This window comes from Vombatus ursinus, unplaced genomic scaffold, assembly GCF_900497805.2.
Source record: "Vombatus ursinus unplaced genomic scaffold, bare-nosed wombat genome assembly UNPS02014872.1, whole genome shotgun sequence".
Taxonomy (NCBI): Eukaryota; Metazoa; Chordata; class Mammalia; order Diprotodontia; family Vombatidae; genus Vombatus; species Vombatus ursinus.
Genome location: NW_020954650.1, coordinates 7,072,231 through 7,093,463, shown reverse-complemented (window position 1 = coordinate 7,093,463; position 21,233 = coordinate 7,072,231). Strand labels below are relative to the sequence as shown.

The following is a 21,233-nucleotide window of genomic DNA, read 5'->3' as shown; positions in this document are numbered from 1 at the left end:
CCTAGCAAAGTTCAGTATCCTGAATAAAAAAAAAAAAGGATATTTGACAGACTGAAAGACTTTTAAGTATTTGTTACAAAAAGGCCAGAACTCAAATGGAAAATTTGATATAAAAGATCCAGAAAAAATATAAAGAAAATATTAAAGACCAATTATAAGGTACTCATTGAGGTTAAACTGTTTTATTTCTTATATATGAAAATGTCATCAGTATTCTTAAGACTTCATCATTACTAAAGTAGTTTGAAAGAAAGGTTGGGGCTGAGTTGTTTATGATTGGATTGTTGCAGTCTAGAGGTTTGCCTACTATCTATGAACATGCCCCAGGGCCCAGTCTTGGGTCCTACCTTCTTTTGTCTTAAGATAATCTAATTAATTTTCATTTATTCAACTACCATCTCTTATCTAGGTGACTCCTAAGTCTATAACTCTCCTAAATTTCAGTCTTGCATTCCAAGGGCCTGATGACTATCTCCACTTAGATAGCCCACAGAAATTTCTACATTTCTAAGACAGAGCTCATTATTTTTCTCCTCAAATCCATCTCTTCTAATTTTCATATTTCTGTATAGAACATCATCATCCCATGTTTCTATCCTAGGAGTAATCCTCTACTCTTATTCCAACTCATCCCTACATCCAGCAAATTGATGTTACCTTCTTTTTTTTTTTTTGTCTAGGTAACAGGGTTAAGTGACTTGCCCAGGGTCACACAGCTAGTAAGTGTTATATTTCTGAGGCCACATTTAAACTCAGGTCCTCCTGAATCCAGGGCCGGTGCTCTATCCACTGTGCCACTTTGCTGCCCCTGATGCTATCTTCTTAACATTGCTAATCTCTATCCATTCCTCTGCACTCATACCACAGTCACTCCAATTCATTACTTCATCTTCCCTGCCTCATACTATTGCAGTAGCTTTCTAACTGATCTTCCTGCTTTCTGTCCTTCCCTTTTCCAAACAATTTTCCAAATAGAGGTCAAAATGATTTCCTAAAGAAGAGGTGTTACTATGTCACTGTCTTGCTCAAGATGTTCTGTTTATGTTCTGTTGAATAGGGACAGAAAACAAAAACAAAAAACCCTCCTCTGTTCAGTATTTCATACCCTTTGCAATATGGCTTCTAGCCCATCACTCAAGACTGATTTCACAATGCTACCTCCCCCATGCACTTTGTTGTTCAGCTTTAATGAATTACTTTTCTATTCTACATTCAAATCATCTCTTACTTAACTGATTTTGCATTGGCTACACCTATATTTGGATTTTTTTTTTAACCTTTCCTCATGCAGTACCTAGCTTTTTTCAAGGCTTAGCTCATGCCGCCTTCTTTAGGAAATTTTCCTGATTCCCAGGGTATTATTTCCCCACTCCAAATCACTTTGCACAAATCTGGTTTTTACTTATCAGGGAACATGTTGTAATTCCTGCTAGCCTATGTGCTTGAAGGTATATAGGAGAGAAATAATCATTTCTCTCAGTTTGTTGTCTAAACTAAAGAAAGGGATGAAGAAAATGTTCACAATTAACTTAAAAGTGTTGTATGTGTATACATACATACATATATACATATACATATATACAAATACACACATACATATATACATATATATATATAATCAGGCAGTCAGTTGGGTATGGGTTCTACTGGCTTGAAAATGCATCTCACAGCATGAAATAAAAAGAGAGCCATTTGGCATCTATAGCACATGTGCCCCCATCCTCCACATTGTAGCCACAGTTGTATCCACTGGAATCACAAAGAAAAGGGAATATATTGATTTCCCAGAGTACTTCTCATCTCTTGTATATGTGTGGCTAGAACCTGATTAAAATATAATTGAGAAATGTTCAACAAAATAAATAAAAATACTATTCAATAGAGATGTCAGTTTGTGGTTTTCTAAATGAATATGCAGCCATGGGGATCTATTCCTATTTGAATTTGCTACCATTGATGTATAGGATATGAAGTTGATAGCTGAGGAACAGAATGTTTGTACATGCACAAAGAATTTAAAATAATACATCTAGCTTGAAGGTATAGATAGTCTTTACCTCTAAGCAATACTCAATGTTGAGAGAAATATTAATAACAAATGATTTGGGGAGATCCACAAGTACTCCTCTTTCTAAAGTCCTCATTTTCAAAACTTAGTCTCTGAAGGCTGAACTTTCTCTGCAATCTTAGTCAGATCCCATCCAACCATACCAGGAATCTAATCTTAAGGTGAATTCCTGCCCATTGTGTTCTACTCAAGCAAGTTTGGGTGGAGGTAGTTCCTTTATCTAGGTTGCCCAAGGCTGGGGGTAGGATGCAGAGATAGTCTCTTGGTCTAGGAGTGATGTGATGTCACTCTCCAAGCCCCTCATTGGAGTGAGCCCACTTCTCTTTGTGAAGTCCACCTCTCATCAATCCTTAACCAGATTGCCACTCTCAGGAACATTCACTTTTTCAAGGGCATATAAGCTGGGAGCCCACTGTCATGGTTGTCTTTGGTCTGAGAGAGATGGCCAAATGACCATTTTTTTCATTAATAAAATGCTAGCATTATTAAATTAATTACCCAGAAACCATGTCTCTCGAGCTTTTTAAATGTCACAGTGTCACATTAGGTGACTAGGCATCTCAATATTGCATTCAAAATGTTCAAGACAATATGATGAAAATTCTTATGGATCTTGATGGATTTGTTAAAATAGTTATAATACAAAGATAATAATGATCTGGATTTCATAATCTAAGAGAGAAGTTAAATATATACGTGTTTCAGAACTTTAAAGTTTACTTATACATTTGGCATTATCAAGTATTCAGTAGTTGTATTTTACTTGAATCAATCTACTCTTTCCATCCTTAATACTGTTTTCCTAATTGATTCATTGACTAGATAGCAAGAATAATTTCTATTTGCAAATGTTTACTTACCCACCATCCAGTCCATCTCCTCTACATTATCCCCATATAATCCATGATTGCTACTTTGAAGAAACTTCTCTGTAGTAACAAGTGGTGTGTGTACATGTAAGAAGGAAATAATGAGGAGGAAAGGCCCATGCTTGTTCCTAAAATCAAAAATATTTCATATACATATGTATATATGTGTGTGTGTGTGTGTATACATGCATATATATACATACACAAATGTTTTAACTGTAAAAATGGCTAAAGAAGTAAAGATATCAAATGATGATTTTAATATTTATGTAGATATGTTCAAACCAGTTCTTTATATGTGTTGTTTTGTTGTTGTTCAATCATTTTTCAATTGTGTTTGACTCTTTGTGACTCCATTTGGGGTTTTCTTGGCAAAGATACTGGAGAGGTTTGCCATTTCCTTCTCCAGCTCATTTTACAGTTGAGTCTTTAAAGGACTTGTCCATGGTAGAAATCTTGAGCCTATCACCTTTTTTATATCTGTACAGTCAAACTCAAATAGAAACACATCTCTATTGGCTTAAATTTCTTCATCTGTAAAATTAGTTAGTTATATTAGATTGCTTCTAAAGGTTCCTTCTTCCACTAAATCTCTGATCATATCAGTTTGTGTGAAGGTATGAGAACCAGCCAAATATATTTTAAATACTAAAACATACTAACATTTTGAATACATGTAAGAATGACTTTTACTTTCTCCATTTCATGCTTTCAATTCTTTTTTTTATTATAAAATTTCACTTTCTTGCATTTTCTTTTCATCTTAGAGGGAAGAAGAAACTTGGACCCTTTGGTTCAAATTTTACATATATTTCCATTTCTTAAATGTTTCTTCATACCTTAAATCTTGACCCATAGAAAAAGCTAGACCATTAAACATTTTACAGTTGTTGGTGTCAAGTGCTAGTGATAGTAAGCTGTTGAAAGTTTGCTTTTATAACTAAATGTCCATTTTCTATTGTATTAGAATATAGTGATAATATTACTAGGCCTATGGCCCAAGGAGATTTTTTCTTAAAGAGGCAAAGATGCTAAATATACAAAAATATTTATAGCAGTTCTTTTTGTGGTGTCTAAGAAATGGTAACTGAGAGAGTACCCATCAATTGGGAAGTGGCTGAACAAATTATGTACATGAATATAATAGAATATTATTGTGTTATGAGAAAGAAAGAAATATTTCCAATAGAACTTGGAAAGACTTGTATGTACTAATACAAAGTGAAATGAACAGTGTCAGAGTATAATTTATACTATAAAATTAATAGTGCAAAAATGAAAGAATTTGAAGGGCTTCAGGACTCTGATTAACATAGTTATCAGCCATGATTCTGCAGATTGATTGATGAATTCTGCCCAACTCCTGTCAGAGAGGTGATAGATTAATAAGCACAAAGTAAGGCCCAAATTTTTGGACATCGTCAATGTGGAAACCAGTTTTGCTTGACTGTGCTTATTCTTAAAAGAGATTTGTTCTTTTTTTTGCCCCCACAGGGAAGGAAGAAAGGGAAATAAGCATTTATTAAATGCCTATCATGTCAGGCACTGTGCTAAGTGCTTTTACAAATATTATCTCATTTGATCCTCATATCAACCCTGAGAGGTAAGTGATATTATTATTATACACATTTTACAGTTGAGGAAACTGAGGCAAATGGAGGTTAATTGACTTGCCCGAGGTTAGACAGCTACTAAGTTTCTGAGGTTGGATTTAAACTTGGGTCTTCCTCACTGAAGACGCTGTTTTATTCCCAGTGCCAGCTAGCTGCCTGGGAGGAAAGAGTAAGAGGAGAAAAAAATGAGTTCTTGATAATTGAAAAAAAGATTTATTTTAAAAAAGAATTTAGGGATAGGGACTAGATCTGTAGTTTCAATGATATAGGGAAACCTGAGATAAGGAAAACTATTTCTACCAATGCATGTTAGTACCTTCTCTTCACCTAAGTCTTGGAGTGTTACTTAGAGTACTGAGAGGTTTAGTAGTGTGTGCTGGTTCACTTAGATAGGATATGTCTGAGTCAGGGCTTGAACAACAACAACAACAATCAAAGAAGACAGCAATAACAATAAGCATTTACATGGTAATTGAAGGGTTGCCAAGCACTTCACAAGTATTTTCTCATTTTGTCTTCAAAACAACCCTGGGAGGTAGGTCCTATAATTATCCCCATTTTGCTGGGGAGGAAACTGAAGCAGGCAGAGGTTAAGTGATTTGCCTAGGGTCACACAGCAAGTAAGTGTCTGAGGCCAAATTTGAACTCAGGTCTTACCACCTTACAGCCACCAAGGTCTTCCTAACTTCAAGGCTTACTGTTTATATACTATACACAATGCCTCTCTATGTAGTCTATATAGTATAAGGAACTATTTATTCTAAACTTTTTACCCAGCTCTCTATCCATTGTCTATATTATATTTCTACAAAGAAGAGAAGTTGAACTATTTATTATTTTCTAGCCCACAATTTTCTGGGCATTTCTTTATTACTAAATTGTCTCTACAGGGTAGCTAGGTATCACAGTGGATAGCCCTGGGCAAGTCACTTAACTCTGTTTACCTCGGTTTCCTTATGTGCAAAATGAGCTGGAGAAGGAAATGGCAAACCACTCTAGTATCTTTGCCAAGAAAACCCCAAACTGTATCATCATCACCAGAGAGTCAGACATTACTGAAAAAAACTAAATGAAAACAAAAAATCAAAACTGTTTCTTGTTGGCACACAAGGTGCACATTTGTTGGCACCATCCTGGACTTAGCACAAGGACATACAGCATGAATATAAGAATATAAATTCCATTGTGTGTTATGATTAAATGCCTATTTGACCCCTTTCCAGTGAACTTTCCTATTCCATTTGGACTTTGGAATACTTTAACCTTGTTTTCCTTTTTGAACACCTAAAACTTGGGTAGGAAGCTTGGTTTCATAGGTACATAGATTTAGAGCTGAAGGGCTGTCAAATCTCATCTAGCCCAACTTCCTCCTTTCTTTTTTTTTAAGAGTCCGGAGAAACAAAGGATCTTATATCACACAGGCAATAAGCTGACCATACCACACTGTTTCTAGCGAAATAGTATGGCATAGAAGGATGACTCAAGAGTCAGCAAAAAATTGCTTCAGCCAAAGCTCAACAAATTGTAATCTATATCCAATTTACACTATATATAAATATATATAAGTATATACATATATAAAAGTATATATATTTTAGATATAAAAGTATATATATGTATATATCTCTCTGTGTGTGTATCTATATCTATATCTATCTATATAGCCAAAGCACTTTCATGGTGGAAAAATTATTTACTTCCTAAGACTATATGCACTACTCTATTTTTCATGTACCTGGCTAACTGGTATATTGTAGACACTATCCCATTATTATAGCTTACCTTTCAATAAATGAAACTGCTTCTTTCAGTATAAGGGAGGTAGTTCTTTTGAAGATCATGGGTTGTTCAGTAATAGTGTGGTTTTGCATCAGAAAACAGTCCCCATACTTAATCAAGATAAAAAGGAAGTGCCGTGTCAGGAAAAGTAGGAAACCAATGATGGCAATGACTATGGTTATCTTCCATGGAACTGGCAATATGCCAGTGAACCTACCAATGGTAAATGTGAATATAGCCAGGACTATGATCTGAATTGAAAAGTAAAGTCTCATCTCAAGTTTTGCACGCTTCTCAGATAGTGCTGAATATTCACAATCACCCATTAAGGAAAATGGCATTCCATAAAAAAAGTCAAAACCATGGTTCAATGGATGATGACAGTGGTCAGTTCTGGATTTGCAATTGAGTCCCAGGTGCCATTTTCCTGAAAATTGAAAGTTAGATTGTTAAAAATGATTCTATTATCATGACTGATATCTGTAATGGTTACTGTTTTACACTACAATTGTGGTCATCTTGTTCAACTCAAACTCCTTAATAAGAATGGAAGTTATCACTGGATTCTTCAAAATCTGACAGGAATAGAAAGACCAGAAATTATGACAATGTTTTAAGTCATATATCTCCTATCTGGGGAGTCTTAGATTATTTCATGAACATTAATTAACTTTTGTTTTATTAAGTTTAAAAAAATCCCTGAAATTATTTCTTTCACTGAACCTCCACGGCTGTAGGAAGTCAGATAAACTATTAACATTGCTATGTTATCCACCTCCAGTGAGAGAACTGATGAACTCTGAATGCAGATTGAAGCGTAGTCTTTTCACTTTATTTTTCTTGCTTTTTTTCTTTTTGCAACATGGCTAAAGTGGAAATATGTTTTTCATAACTTCACATGTATAACAGGTATCATATCACTTGACTTTTCTATGAGTTGAAAAGGGGCAGGAGGGAGAGAATTTAATACTGCCATTATTTAAAAAAGAGAGAGAGAGATAGCAAATTCTGAGAAGAGGCAGAGTTTTGTCAAAGTAGAAACTCAGAAAAAATTATTAACATTGTTGGTGAAAATATAAATTGGTTTAAACATTTTTTTGTTTGTTGTTTTTTAGGCAATTGGGGTTAAGTGACTTGTCCAGGGTCACACAGTTAGTTACAAGTGTTTGGTCTGAGGCCAGATTTGAACTCAGGTCCTTCTGACTTCAGGACCAGTGCTCTATCCACTGCGCCACCTACCTGCCCCAGTTTAAACATTTTGAAAACAATTTGGAACTGTTCTAGAAAAGTGATTGAATTGTATGTACTTTTTTTTTGTTTTTAGGCAATTGGGGTTAAGTGACTTGCCCAGGGTCACACAGCTAGTAAGTGTCAAGTGCTTAGTCTGAGGTCGGATTTGAACTCAGGTCCTCCTGACTTTAGGGCCGGTGTTCTATCCACTGTGCCACCTAGCTGCCCTGTATATACGTTTTGACCCAATGATGAGTCTGGTAATCATATACCCTAAGGAGATCAGGAATAGAGAGATAGGTTCCATGAATACCAAAATATTCATAATAGCATTTTTTTGTGGTAGCAAAAATGGAAATAATGTAGGTGCCCACAAAACGGGAAATGGCTAGATTGTAGCACATAAAAGTAATAGAATATTATTACATTCTAAAAAGTAAATATGAAGAATTTATACAAACTTGGGAAGACTTGAATGAACTGATACAGAGTAAGGTAAGTAACCAGACAGTAATATACATGATGACCAAAATAAGGCAAAAGGAAAAATAACACTAAAAAAAGGATTCTCACACTTAAAATTGTATCCCTATATTTCAAATGTTAGACTTTTTCTAAACTGTAATATTATGGATGCCTTCAAAAATCTACATACCTATTAGTCCAGTAGCATAGCCTTCTTTTTGTAGTATCTTTGCAAAAGTTGTTTCATTGGAAGGGAGCCCTCCAGATACCCCAGTCCATTGAAGAACAGGAAGGCCATTATAGGAAGCCATGCCTTAGATGAATATGGTTTATAAAGAACATGATACTTTTAAAAGAGTAATTTGTTTGTTTTTATCATTTCACATAAATTACTAATAAAACCTTGATAAATATTGCAAACTTATCAGATTTAATGATTAACCTACTATTTAGTTTTTGACAAGGAAAAAAATAGTTGACATATTTAAAATGATAATATTGCTATGCTTTAAATAAGTCATAAATAAAAATATGGTCAGTAAATCAATTGTGCATAAGAATTAGAAAACCAACATTTTTTACATATGTTCAAATTTCACTTGACTTGATATTATATGTAAAACAAACCAAAAAGATGCTGCATCATACCACAGAAAGAGTCCAATTTCTATTACCAAAAGACCTGAGTTTGACTTTTACTAGCCCTTGCCTTTGGGTAAGTTATTTGTTCTCTTTGTGCCTCAGTTTCTTATCTACAAAATTTGGATCACTTCTGAGGTCTATCCCAAATGTAGAGCTCTGATGCTAAATTATCTTGGTGTCTAAACTACTTCCTGATTGGAATATACAACTTTGAGATCAATGATTCTTTCAGGCAACTAAGATTAAAGTGGAGATCATGAGACCTGTGTTATAGCCTTGGTTCTAATAAACTAGCAATGAAATCTTAGGAGAGGACAACTGTTATAGGATTTAACAATAGATGTAACACAGTGTGGATAGGAATATTTGAGCAGGGCTTCATAGATGGGATAATGCTTCATCTCTCTGTAGTTAGTTTGCTCAGCTGGAAAATTAGTTATTAGATTAAATGATCCTAAAGGTCCTTTACCAATCTAAAGCTATATTATTTTTATGAAGTGTCAGAATGACCTAAGAGTAAGTGTAGATTCCAAAGATAGATATAGACAATACTTAGAAAATGAGAAAATTTAACTAAATATGAAAAATGAATTTTATTATTTTCTCATGTACACTATTTGATGGAATGCAGTATCCTTGAAAACAGCAATAGTTTCTTTTTTTCTTTGTCTATCTAGCAACTATCATAGTGACTAGTACATAGGAGCTTAATAAATAATTATTGATTGATTGACCTTCTATGTTTCACAGTGGACTCATTTTTTTTTCCTAGTGTCTCACCTAATTAAAGTGACACCTAATGTGTCACTTTAAATATTTATTGCTGCTCTCCATTTCTTTCATGTCATAACATTTATTTTGTAGCATAAAACCTTATTAACATAGTTGGAATCAGTAACCTAGGCCGATCTTATTTGTTGTGTTGTTTTGTTTGACATCAGTGCAAAGGGCAACTAGAAGAAAATATGGTAAAATTTATTCAATGGGAAAGTATGTTGTCTCTTTGGAACAATGAATGAAAAACATCTACTCAATTTATAGTTCTTCCTATAATGTTGCAATAACAACTTAGATCACTGCATCCTATTAACTGGACCTTCCTTAATTTCCTTGTTTGTACTTTCCTCTTCCAACATTGTATTATTCCCCATTAGTCTTTCAACTCTATCACCCTTAAATAAGTTGTAAGACTATAAATTCATCAGCCATACTCAGTTTAGATGGAGAACATGGTTATGGCATAGCCTATCATGTGTTATGGTTCTATTCTATCTTTGTAAATAAATAAGATTCCTTTCTTAAGTCAGAAAAAAAATTCAAAGAACTAAGTCAATTTTTCAATGCATAAAAGATACTCTAGAAGTCTTGGCAGCCTAAGAAGGCTCATTGTAATTCCAGATGCTCACATTTATTGATGCTCACAAAATTGTATATCAAAGCAGAAATACTCTGGGTCTTGGAATAGAGAAGTATGGAGATGCCAGAATAATTGAATAGGGAGAAATTTGTATGATCACTGCAGAACAAGAATTGATGGGAATTTTTGGTGAGTCTAATTTATTTTTGTGAAAACTGCTCTCATTGTGATGGGTTGGTAGATTGGTGTGACCTGCTGCTAAAAGCTGTATATACTGTCTGTGTTAGATTAAATCAATGGAAACGCTCAGTCCCTTTTCATTCTCAAGCACTCAAGGAGATTATTAAACTTTAAACAGTCTCTTCACCTTCCTGTAGGAGAATAACAATGTAGTATTTACTAGGAATCAGAGACAAAATCATCAACAATTCCTAGAAGCAATACATTAAATTGCAGTTGAGACATATTAGGATTTAGAGCTGGAGGGGGTCTTAGAGTTTATTCAGTACAACCTACTTATTTTACATATAAGGAAATGGTGCCTCAGAGAGCTTAAGTGATTAGCCCAAGATCATACCATTAGTAACTACCAGAGCTGTGAAGCAAACCTCAGTTTTCTGATGCCAAATTCACAGTTATTTTAATTATTCCACCCCAATGCTACTGTTTGTCAAAGAATGGAAGGAATTTAAGACTAATGGATATAAATTTTGGATAGTAATTATAGGCATGTCAAAAATAAAAATGGTTTTTCTGGTAAGATTATTTTGAAATGACTGAATTTAAAAAATCTAATAAAAAACATGAATTCTGAAAGGAATTGAAACCTGAAAAGTAAGTGAACATTGGAAAAATTCTATTACACAGTCAGTTTTATATCAGGGTATAAGAAGTGTATTTTGATCACAGCTTTTAAAAATCTTGGTATTTCTAAATATTCAAGAAACTAGTTCTTTGATGAAAATTTTAAATAATATATAAAAAAAGATAAATGGAAAGCATAGATGCTGTGATAATCTAAGAAAGTTTCTAACCTGATCGAATAGGGTATCTTCCAGTTAAGAAAGCAGCTCTACTGGGGGTACAAACAGAAGCTGCTGCTATGTGCTGAGTAAGTTTCACCCCTTCATTTGCAAGACTGTCAATATTTGGTGTCCTAATAAGAAAAAAAATGATATAGTTTAATTTTAAAATGAAATGTAAATTATATACATTTGCACAGTAAAAAAAAACTATCGAATTTGTTATATTTTAAAATATTTGTATATAATAAAAGCATCTTATTTACCAGAGACCTCTTAACCAGCATTTTATATATTCACATAACAATTTAAGTCATTGATAATGACAGAACTCTGAAGCACTGCAATTTCCTATAGCATATTCCCAATCAAAAAATATTAATTCAACTCAAATATTTATTAAAAATTTTTAATAGATTAGTAAACTTAGGCCTTCCCTTTATCAGTGTAGATCTCAATTTGATTAAAGACTTGTCTAAATGCTTTTGAGAGATGCATTTTTTTTAAAAATTTATTATAACTTGTCTTTGAAATGTTTATCTGTGCAGCTTGAATTGTCGGGTTCACTGTCTAACCATTCCTTCATCTTTCTGGTACATTGTGTATATATAAAGTGAAGCAGAGAGTTAATTCTTTGTTACTTACCTTATTGTATTGTTACCATAGCAGCCTATGTCTCCAATACCAAGATCATCTGCTAGTAATAGAACAATATTTGGCTTGAAGTCAGCTAAACAGTTTGATTTTGATGGTTTCAAAATCAGAAATGTTAGCAGTGTAATGGACAGAGAGGTCCTGAAATACAAGATAAAGAAAATATAACCCAGGGATGAGCTCATTCCAGCTCTAAAAACCAATTTTTAAATAGTGAGTATGAACACTTACATTTTCAAAATTAACAAATACTAAAAATTGAGGCTTGATTTATAGTTCTGCTCATTTGTTGACTTAAGAAAGTAATGGAGAAAATGTTAATAATGCAGATTACACTTCAAAATGTTTTTTTGGGGGGGGGGGAGGGGAGCTGGCCGTTCAGTATTTACAAGTATATCATTGAAAAATCCCACTTTCTGTAGGGACTCCATTTCCCTAAAAAAGTGTGTGTGTGTATGTGTGTGTGTGTGTGTGTGTGTGTGTGTGTGTAACTGGTAACTTCAGGATATAGAAAAAGTTGAACTTATCTCTTGGACAAAATGAACATATATATATATATAGTTTGGGGCAACACATTTTAGGAAGGACATCGACAAATCAGAGTGCATTCATATGAGAATGACCAAGATGGAGACTAGAGAACAGGTTGTATATGGCTAGGTTAAAGGAAATGAGAACATTTAGATTAGAGAATATGAGATTTTGAGGGAACACTATAGCTGAACTCAAATATTTTGTAAGATAATTTGTGGAAAATGGATAAAATTAGTTTTGTTTGGCTTCTGAGGGCAAAACTATAAGTAACAGACTTTGCATAGAAGTAGATAGGCTCAATATAAGGGTGAGAAAATTATAAATTTTTAATAATTTTAGGTATCAAAATATAGACTGGGCCATTTCAGGAGGTAGTGGATTCCCTCTCCTCCTTAGAAATCTATTGAAGGCTGGGAGATTCACTTTTCAGGAATGTTGTAGAAGTGAGCCCTGTTCAGATGCTAGTCAGTCCTCCTGTACTCTGAATACCATTCCAAATGTGCAATTTCATAGATGTTTTATGTGTGTGTATATACTAAACAAAGTGTAAAACTTACATGAACTGAAACAAATGAAGTAAGCATAACCAAGAAAAAGATAGACACAATTAGTACAACCATGTCATTAGAAAGAACCAAAACAAAAACACCACACAAAAATGGATGCCTTGAAATTATAATGACCAAGCTTGGCCTTAACAGGGGTGATGTTAAAATGTATCTCCCACTTCTTTCTTTACAAATGTGGGATGTGGAAAAAAAAAACCAAACAAACAAAAAACAAAACAAAACAAAAAAAAACTGTAGATGTTAAAAAAAAAACAAACCTATGGATGTAAAAAAAAAAAGAAGCACCACATACTATCAGATTCATTTTACACGTTAGTTATGTTGAATCTCTTTTTCTATCACTTATTTTTTTTTCTTACTTGTAAGTGATACCTCTCTGGAGAGGGGAAGAGGAGAGATATATTTGGAGATGAAAGTAATTTAAAAATAAAATAATCAGGGGCAGCTAGGTTGCGCAATGGATAGAACTCTGGCCTTTGAGTTGGGAGGACCTGAGTTCAAATCTGGCCTCAGACACTTGGCACTTACTAGCTGTGTGACCCTGGGCAAGTCACTTAATCCCGATTGCCTTACCCATCCAAAAATATGTATATATTGTATATATATAAATAAAACATATCCATAAAAATAAAACAGCACAAATTTATAGTTTTAACTATTATTTCTCAGCATGAATACAGGAATAATATGAGAATCTCTTTTCAGATGGTTAAATTGGTTACTGATTGGAAACTTTATTCAGGGATGTGTAAGGATACATACTCCTGAGAATTTTTTTTTTTAATTAAAAGGTGTATAATTAGTCTTGGCTATTTGTAGAGTTTGATCAGAATTGAAGTGTTAAATACAGGCAAATGAGAGAGGAAAAGTCAGTTATTACAGTGGAATAGTTAAGAGCTTTGATACATCTCTTCACACCCTAAAATCATCTTATAATTTTAATATGAAAGTATTAACTAACTTTGATTTAACAAACCTTTGTCAAGCTGGAATAACATGTTTTATTTATTCTTGATGGGAAGGTTAAAACTCTCAAAAAACCATAGGAATGTGTTTTAGCCGTATCTATGGCTCCTAAAATACAGTATCATCTATGGATACTTTGAAGTAAAGGGAGTTATTCCTTAGGGAATCTGTCAACAGAGTTATCGTTTGTTCTTTCCCTCTCAACAAACACAGTTTGTGCCAACGTCCAGGGAGCAAGGAAAGCAGCGGAGTGCCATGTATGCAATAAAATTGAATTCATTACACTTTTCTAGGAAGTAATGACATAAAATAGATTAATGTTAATAGCTCTCCAATCAGCTCCCAAATATTTGTAAGTCGTTAGAGTTTTATGCCCATGTGTTTTAAGATGGACTGAGGTAGAGCTCATTCTGAGTTTACTTTTTTTTTCCTAGGCCTAGGAAGCAAAACTTTGAAGTACGTAACCTTTTGCAGATACTCAAGACATTCTCTGATGATGGAGCACACCCACTTCATCAATACATCAATACAATGGAAAACCACATCAAAACGCTTATGGGTGAATAAGAATAAATACCATAATTAAGAATGTCAAATTTATCTTACCAAGAATTTTGCAGACGTAGCATGCTATCTGCTTTCTCGGGATGAAGAAATCAAGGTTCTATTGGCATGCATCAGAAACAAAACAAACAGAATATATAAAAAATTACCAGGAGGTTAAAGTAAAAACACATAATTAGAAATTTTAGGCAAACATGATTGCATTCCTACTTCTTCATAATGACACCCTCCCCCTACTCCCAGTAACCAAGGGCTTTCTTGTAGTTCTTAGTTAAGCAGTTTAAAGAGAGTCATGGAAAACTCTTGCAGGAAAAAAAAAAAAACCCCAAAACTCCCCCTTCTTAATGAAAACCTAAATGGAAAAGGTCAGTGGATTGGAAGAAAAGGAGAATGAGTAGTAAAGGAAAATTTCAGATGGGAAAGAATTAGCTTTAAACGCTAAAGGAATAGAATAATTAAATTATTTAACATTTACATTGTATAATTGTGGCTGTATTAGTGGATAGGAAGTAAAGTAAAATTCCCAGGACTTATATTCAATTAGAAAAGACTCTGGGGATATGGTGTGATTTTAATAGGCTTTGAGAAAACCTAGTGTTGGGAAGCTTCCAGTTAAGTGAAGGTTGTTTCCTGCTTTCATTAATTCAGCAAATATTTATTGAGCATCTGTGAGCAAGTCATTGTTTAAGGGGTAGGAAACATCATGAAGCGTGAAGTGTGGTGAATGAGAGGAGATATGGAACTCAGAACCTTCAGAGATAAAGTTACTCTGCAACACTAGTCACCAATATTTCTCAGTGAAAAAGCAATCCTAGCATTTATACAATTCAGTTCCAATCATAGTAAAATTCACAGTGAGACCTTCATGCTAATGTTAATGGCCAGACACAATACATCAAGAAGGTGATCTTCCAAGGTTCTGTTTTGATGGAATCAATGTTATTTGAGAGGTATTTAAAATACAGTTAGTGTGACTCTAGAACAAAACAAAACGAAGTAAAAGAAACAGCAAAAGGTCTTCCCCACTTCGTTGAAGAATTGGGGGAACAATAGGTGCAAAATGTCACATATACTGTGGGTGTGGCCAATATGTTAGTTCATTTTGCTAATGGCTTCCTACCCATTTCTCCTGCCCTCCCTCTTTGTTACAAAAGATAAACACCTGGGTAGGGAATGGAAAATTAATAAATTAATAATGCATAAAAGCAAAATCTATCAGTAAAAATAAGATAAAATATTTAAAATAAATAGCAAATACAAAGGTCTTTCTTTTTATTTAGCAGCTCTCATTCTGAGCATTTGCTTTAAGAAGTTCAAAGGCAGAAAAAAAGGGTCCATAAATAACAATTTTTCATAGTCATGCTTCTTATGATAACCAAGAATTGGAAGCAAATGGGTGTCTATCAACTGAAGAATGACTGAACAAACCACAATAATTAAAATAAAACATTTTAACATATAAATTATGACAGTAATTCAGAGAAACATAGCAAGATTTGGATGAATTGAGGCTGATGTAAGCAGAACCAGGAAAACAATACATACAATAATTATAGAGATATAAGTGAAAAGAATATTAAAAATAAAATGAAATCTGGGATATTATAATGATTGATATAATGACTCAGTCCTGTAGGACAGATAATGAAATATTGAAAATACTGAGTAATTGAAAATATGAAATAATTGATATCATGAAATCCCTATACTTGGTAGAGAGATGGGAGACAGCACAGGGCAGAGAGTTGCATATGTTTTCAGATTAATTACTGTACTGAACTGTTTTCCTTTGTTATAATGGAGTATAGAGTGCAAGCAGTGGTACTGAGGTGGATGCTATATCTGGACATGTACATGTATTAAAGAAAAAGGATATTAATACAACAACTAAAGCACTACTCCCAAGACAAAGTTCATGGGCTCAATTTGAAGGATAAGATACTGTGAAACTTTCCACTCTGTATCCAAGGCACAAATAGGGAGAAATATAAACCCTTAGAAAATGGGTAAAGGACATTTCTATTAAATACCTACCAGATATATGTCTTATGTTCCCCATCCCTGATTGCTGAGATCTGGACATGAAATCAAAATCTCACACAAGGGACACAGTATGAATACACAAATAAATATTTAGCAGTGTCACAATGCCCAAAGGATTAAGAACTACTGTCCTGGGGGAGACTTGTAGTCTATCTTCCTGGGTCAGTTCAGTTTTTTTTTTCTTAAACTTTCTGACTAGTACTAATTATGTGCAATGTTCCCTGAGAACAAAGTGAGGATCCAAAAAGCTGTCAAAACTGCTGCTGAAGATATTAGCTGGGTAGAAGCCAAAATACTGATAGGTGTCAGTGCTTGCCATCCTCAGAGGTGTTATCCTGGTCAGGATTGATTGGATATTTAATGATTTAGAATTTTAGACCTGGAATGGAATTTTAAGATCACCTAATCCAAGAGTTCTATGGACTTCTTAAAACAAACAAACAAACAAACAAACAAACAAACAAACAATATTTTGGTAACTATATTTCAATATAATTATTTTCCTTTGTAATCCTATATGTATTTATATCCTTATTTTATGCACTTAAAATATTATTCTGAGAAGGGGTCCATAGTTTATATTAGACTTCCAACTGGATCTATGACACATAAAATGTTAAGAATTCCTGATCTAGTCTGAATATTTCTCATTGATAGGCTGAAGTGCAATATACTTCTCTATTCCTATTAAAAAATAACAATAATTTCTGGAATAATGAATCCTGACAAAAGGAAGGCATTTCATTCTGAGGCTGGAGTTGAGCTTATCCTAATATTGAACAAGCATGAACTAGCTTCCTTTCCTACTCGCACATTGAGTTGACAAGGGAAGCTAAGTAAACACAATGATGTCTCCATGAATACTGGAGGAAGGCTTCAGGTCAAGATACCCAGACTATATTATCTTGACAGGAGTTAATCAGGAAGAAAGAGAATTTACTAAGGGAAGATTTTTCTTTTGAAGAAGGTCATAGGTCATTCTACTTCTGGAACATATATATATATATAGCCTTGTTCCTAGACTTTTCCTGTCCTTTGTTAGTGTCCAAAGGAAAGCATGTGGAATCCACCAAATAGAAACTCCATATGTAATTCCAGGAATCTTAGTTACTGTGTGTGTCAGTTGAAGGATCCACTTTTAACCAGAAACTTAATTCTGGTTTTCAGTGGCAGGGAGGGAGACAACAATGCATATTCAACAGGGAGAATAGAAGGTTGCCTTTCTTCATAAAAAATAGTACAGCCTTAAACTTTGAGGCCTTGAAGGACAATGGGTATTGAAGAAGGGCATTTACTAAATATCTTGAAATCCCTAAAGCAACTGATTTGGCATAACAATATTAGTGGGATCCTCAGGAATCATAAACACATTGGTTCACATTTAGAAGGGACCTTTAGAGATAATTCAAAACATAGAATCACAAATTTCAGTGTTGAAGGGATTTCAATGGCCACTGAACCTAATTCACACCTGAAAAAGAATCTCATTTAAGTGGTAAATGGTCATATAGTTGTTGCTTGAAGACCTCCAATGTAGGGGAAATCCACTACCTCTTGAGGTAACCCATTCTATTTTTCTGTATTTTTACAGTTTGTAAATAAGTTTTTACCCGGCAACTTCCATTACCTCTGAGTGTTCATAGTTTGGCTTCTGGGGCTACAACAAAAAGATGAATCCCTCTTCTATGATAAGAGTTCTTCAAAAACTTGAACACATCTATTAAGTCTTTTTTCTGCAAGGCATTTCTTCTCCAACAAAACATCTGCAGGTGCTTCAACTAATCTTGATATGGTATGAATTAGAGACACCCTTCACCATTCTAGGTGCCCTCCTCTGGACACTCTCCAGCTTATCAAGGTTTTTCCTAAAATGGAACATCTAGAACCAAATATGCTAAATATGGCCTGACCAGCTCAGAATACAATGAGACTATCATTTCCTTATTCTTGAGTGCTGTATGTAGCCCAACAACCTTATTTAAGAAGAAACTGAGGGTCAGAGAGTACAAGTGACTTTCACAATAGCATATGGAGGTAATGTTGTAGTGTCAGGATAAAAATTGAGGTCCTTTGACTCCAAACTCAGTTCTTTTCCCCCATACAATGCTGTACAACCCAGATCGCAATCTCCATTTTTCAAACCAAACATTCTTAGTATTATTTTCATAGATCAGAGTCAGAGAGGTGGAGTCAAGATAATGGAGAAGAAGAAAGAATATAGCCTAGTTCATCCAGTAAGCTTCCTCCTCAAAGGTCTAGAAAATGCACTACACTGAATTCTGATTGAAAAAAATCAAGAAAAAGTCACAGAGAGACATCTTTTCAGCCCAGGGATATTCAGGGAGACAGACAATCTTCAGACATTGGGGACTGAGTCTGGCCAAGAGCAGTGCCTAAAAGATAGCCCAGAATGGGCACCAAGACAGGAAGCACCTGGGCAGGAAGAGAACCCAGAGGATCCTTGAACTAGTGTAGGATCCAGGGATGGGTGCCTTCTGGCAACTCAGTTACCCACTACCCAGTTTCCAGTCAGGTCAGAGTCAAGAGGTGGGTCTGTAAATAGAGGTAGTAGAAGTGTTCCCTAGTGAGTCCTACCTGTATACTGAGCAAGGAACAAGCTCAGAAGCAATCAGTAGTGGTGTGGTTGTGATTCCACAAACAGAATTGAAACTCAGTTCTAGCCTCTAGCCCAGGCTCAGGCCAAAGAGGAGCCTGCAGTTCAGTCTCTGAACCTGCAGAACCTCCCAGTGGGTTAATTGTCACTGATTCCAATAGCAGTCTAGTGAAATTCCTAATTAGAGATAAGCCAATAGGCTCAAACCTGGGTTAAGAACTTATAGCCCTGATTAACCCACTTTGGGATCACTGAAAGATTACAGGCCACCAGTCTGAGCTGTGAAAAGAGTAGGATATAAGAAGCCAGAAGTTCAGGCTATGCATTCCTATCAGAAGTGCACAGATCCCAGAACTATTACAAAGTCTCATAGATTAGAGCTCATCTGACAGCTAACATGGCACAATGGATCAAGTGCTGGACCTGGTATCTGGAAGACTTGGGTTCAAATGTGACCTCAAATATTTAACTAGACCTGTGGCCCCAGGCAAGTCACTTAGCCTCTGTTTGCCTCAGTTTTTTTTCAGTCTATAAAGTGGGGATAAAAATAGCACCTTCCTCCCAGGGTTGTTGTGAAAATAAGCCAATTTTTCTAAAACAATTTATTATTGCTAGCTCTTCTTATTATCATTATTATTGTCATTAGTTAAGAAGCCCAAGTAGACTCACGCAGAGTTCTATGTTGTGGAGCAAAGTAAACCTAGAAAAGAGGTAAAATATTAAGTTTGATTTGTCTTTTTGAAGTCATTAGACTCCCCTGGTGGTAATTTTCTCACTTTTTATTGGGTAAGGGTAGATACAACTTGTTCCTTTGGAAAAAAAAATCCCATACTTCATCTTTTTTCACTAACTACCAAAGAAGAACCTTTTAGGAATAGGAACCTGAACTTTTGGCTTCAGGTTAGAAAATCTTTGATAATACAACCAGCAGATAAAATTCATAGTTTCTTAACTTTTTTGGTGAAGATCAAGTGAAGATCTACTCAGGCTGATTAACTCCTTCCTCACCTCTTCCTTCCTTGCAATGCCTCTCACCACCAGCATCTCAGAGGCTTATCATTCAATCATTTGTGTAGCTCATGGGCATTAAGAAAAATAGAGCATGTACCAACCATTGTTAAAGAAATCATTTGTCATGTTTCTGCTCAGTACCAAAGGGATCACTACTAGAGATTACAGGATGAAATGGGGCCAGAAAGAGGAGGCAATAGGGGAAGATGTTCTGAGAAAACAGAAAATAATGGAGAATAAATTGAGAAAATCAGATGAAATAGATCCATGGCATAATTCAACACCACATTTTAAGCTATATCCCTTTCATGTTTTTATTTCACATTTCTGCCCCTATTCCTTACCAGATCTCCTCATCTTCTTTCCTCAACCCAGCCAGTTTACCAAACCTCTCTGAAAATTGTTTCTGCATTCCCTTGTTTCCTTCTCTCACTCTTCCCTTAGCTTCCTCTCCATAGTTTGTTAATACCAAAGCCAGACTCTAGGATTCCAGGGGTCATGCATCTTCCTTTTCATGGTCTTTTAAAGCTTTACCCATTTATGCTTCTAATGATCTCCTTAAAGATCCCTTCTTCTCACTAACCCACTCTGAGCTATCTAGGAGGTCTTTCCTTGGAAGCCAGAGGACAAGACCCTAAAGGCAGGAGCTGTATTCTTCCTCAGGTTTATGAAAAACAGAACAAACAGTAAGGGAGAGGAAACTCTGAGCTAGCATGACTCATTGTTATGGGGTGAAGAGGACAGAACATTGGATTTGGAGTCAGGAAACTAGAGCTTGAATCCTGCCTCATGTGCTTACTGGCTGTATGACCTTAGGCAAGTCATTTAATCTCTCTCAGTCTTGCTTTCCTCATCTGTATATTGAGGTGGTGGGACTCAATGGTCTCTAATAGACCTTCAGTTCTAAGTCTATGATCATATTATCTGCCTTGGGACTTTCATGCTCTATAAGAAGGGGCAATATGGGGCAAGATAAGCATAAACAAATACATTGATTACCAACCTAATAGCTTTTTCCCAAATGTCTCCTGAATGCCTGAGAGAAAATCTGAACTTCATGTCCCAGGATAGAGAGAAAGTGGCACCTCAAATCCTTCCCTTTCCACAACATTTTTGGGGACACTTTTTAGTGCTTTGTCTAGCTTTAATCCCTGGGATCTATCCTCCCCCATCTCTCCTCTTCCCTTCCCCTGCCCTCCCCCCCCCCCCCCCCCCCCCCCCCCCCCCCCCCCC

The 21,233-nt window shown here is 35.1% G+C and overlaps 1 protein-coding gene across 2 annotated transcripts in view; it reads right to left on the bottom strand.

Annotated features, from left to right (window-relative positions):
- The window catches only part of ARSE (arylsulfatase E), a 40,004-nt gene that overhangs the window by 9,976 nt on the left and 8,795 nt on the right, over positions 1-21,233 (bottom strand). For both annotated transcript variants that reach the window (XM_027842424.1, XM_027842423.1), the window contains exons 2-7: positions 14,375-14,432; positions 11,691-11,840; positions 11,058-11,179; positions 8,215-8,337; positions 6,333-6,756; positions 2,929-3,065 (exon numbers count right to left, since the gene is read on the bottom strand). In XM_027842424.1, the coding sequence (XP_027698225.1) occupies positions 2,929-3,065; positions 6,333-6,756; positions 8,215-8,337; positions 11,058-11,179; positions 11,691-11,840; positions 14,375-14,397 (979 nt within the window). In that variant the 5' untranslated portion in view covers positions 14,398-14,432. The remainder of the gene's footprint in view (positions 1-2,928; positions 3,066-6,332; positions 6,757-8,214; positions 8,338-11,057; positions 11,180-11,690; positions 11,841-14,374; positions 14,433-21,233) is intronic.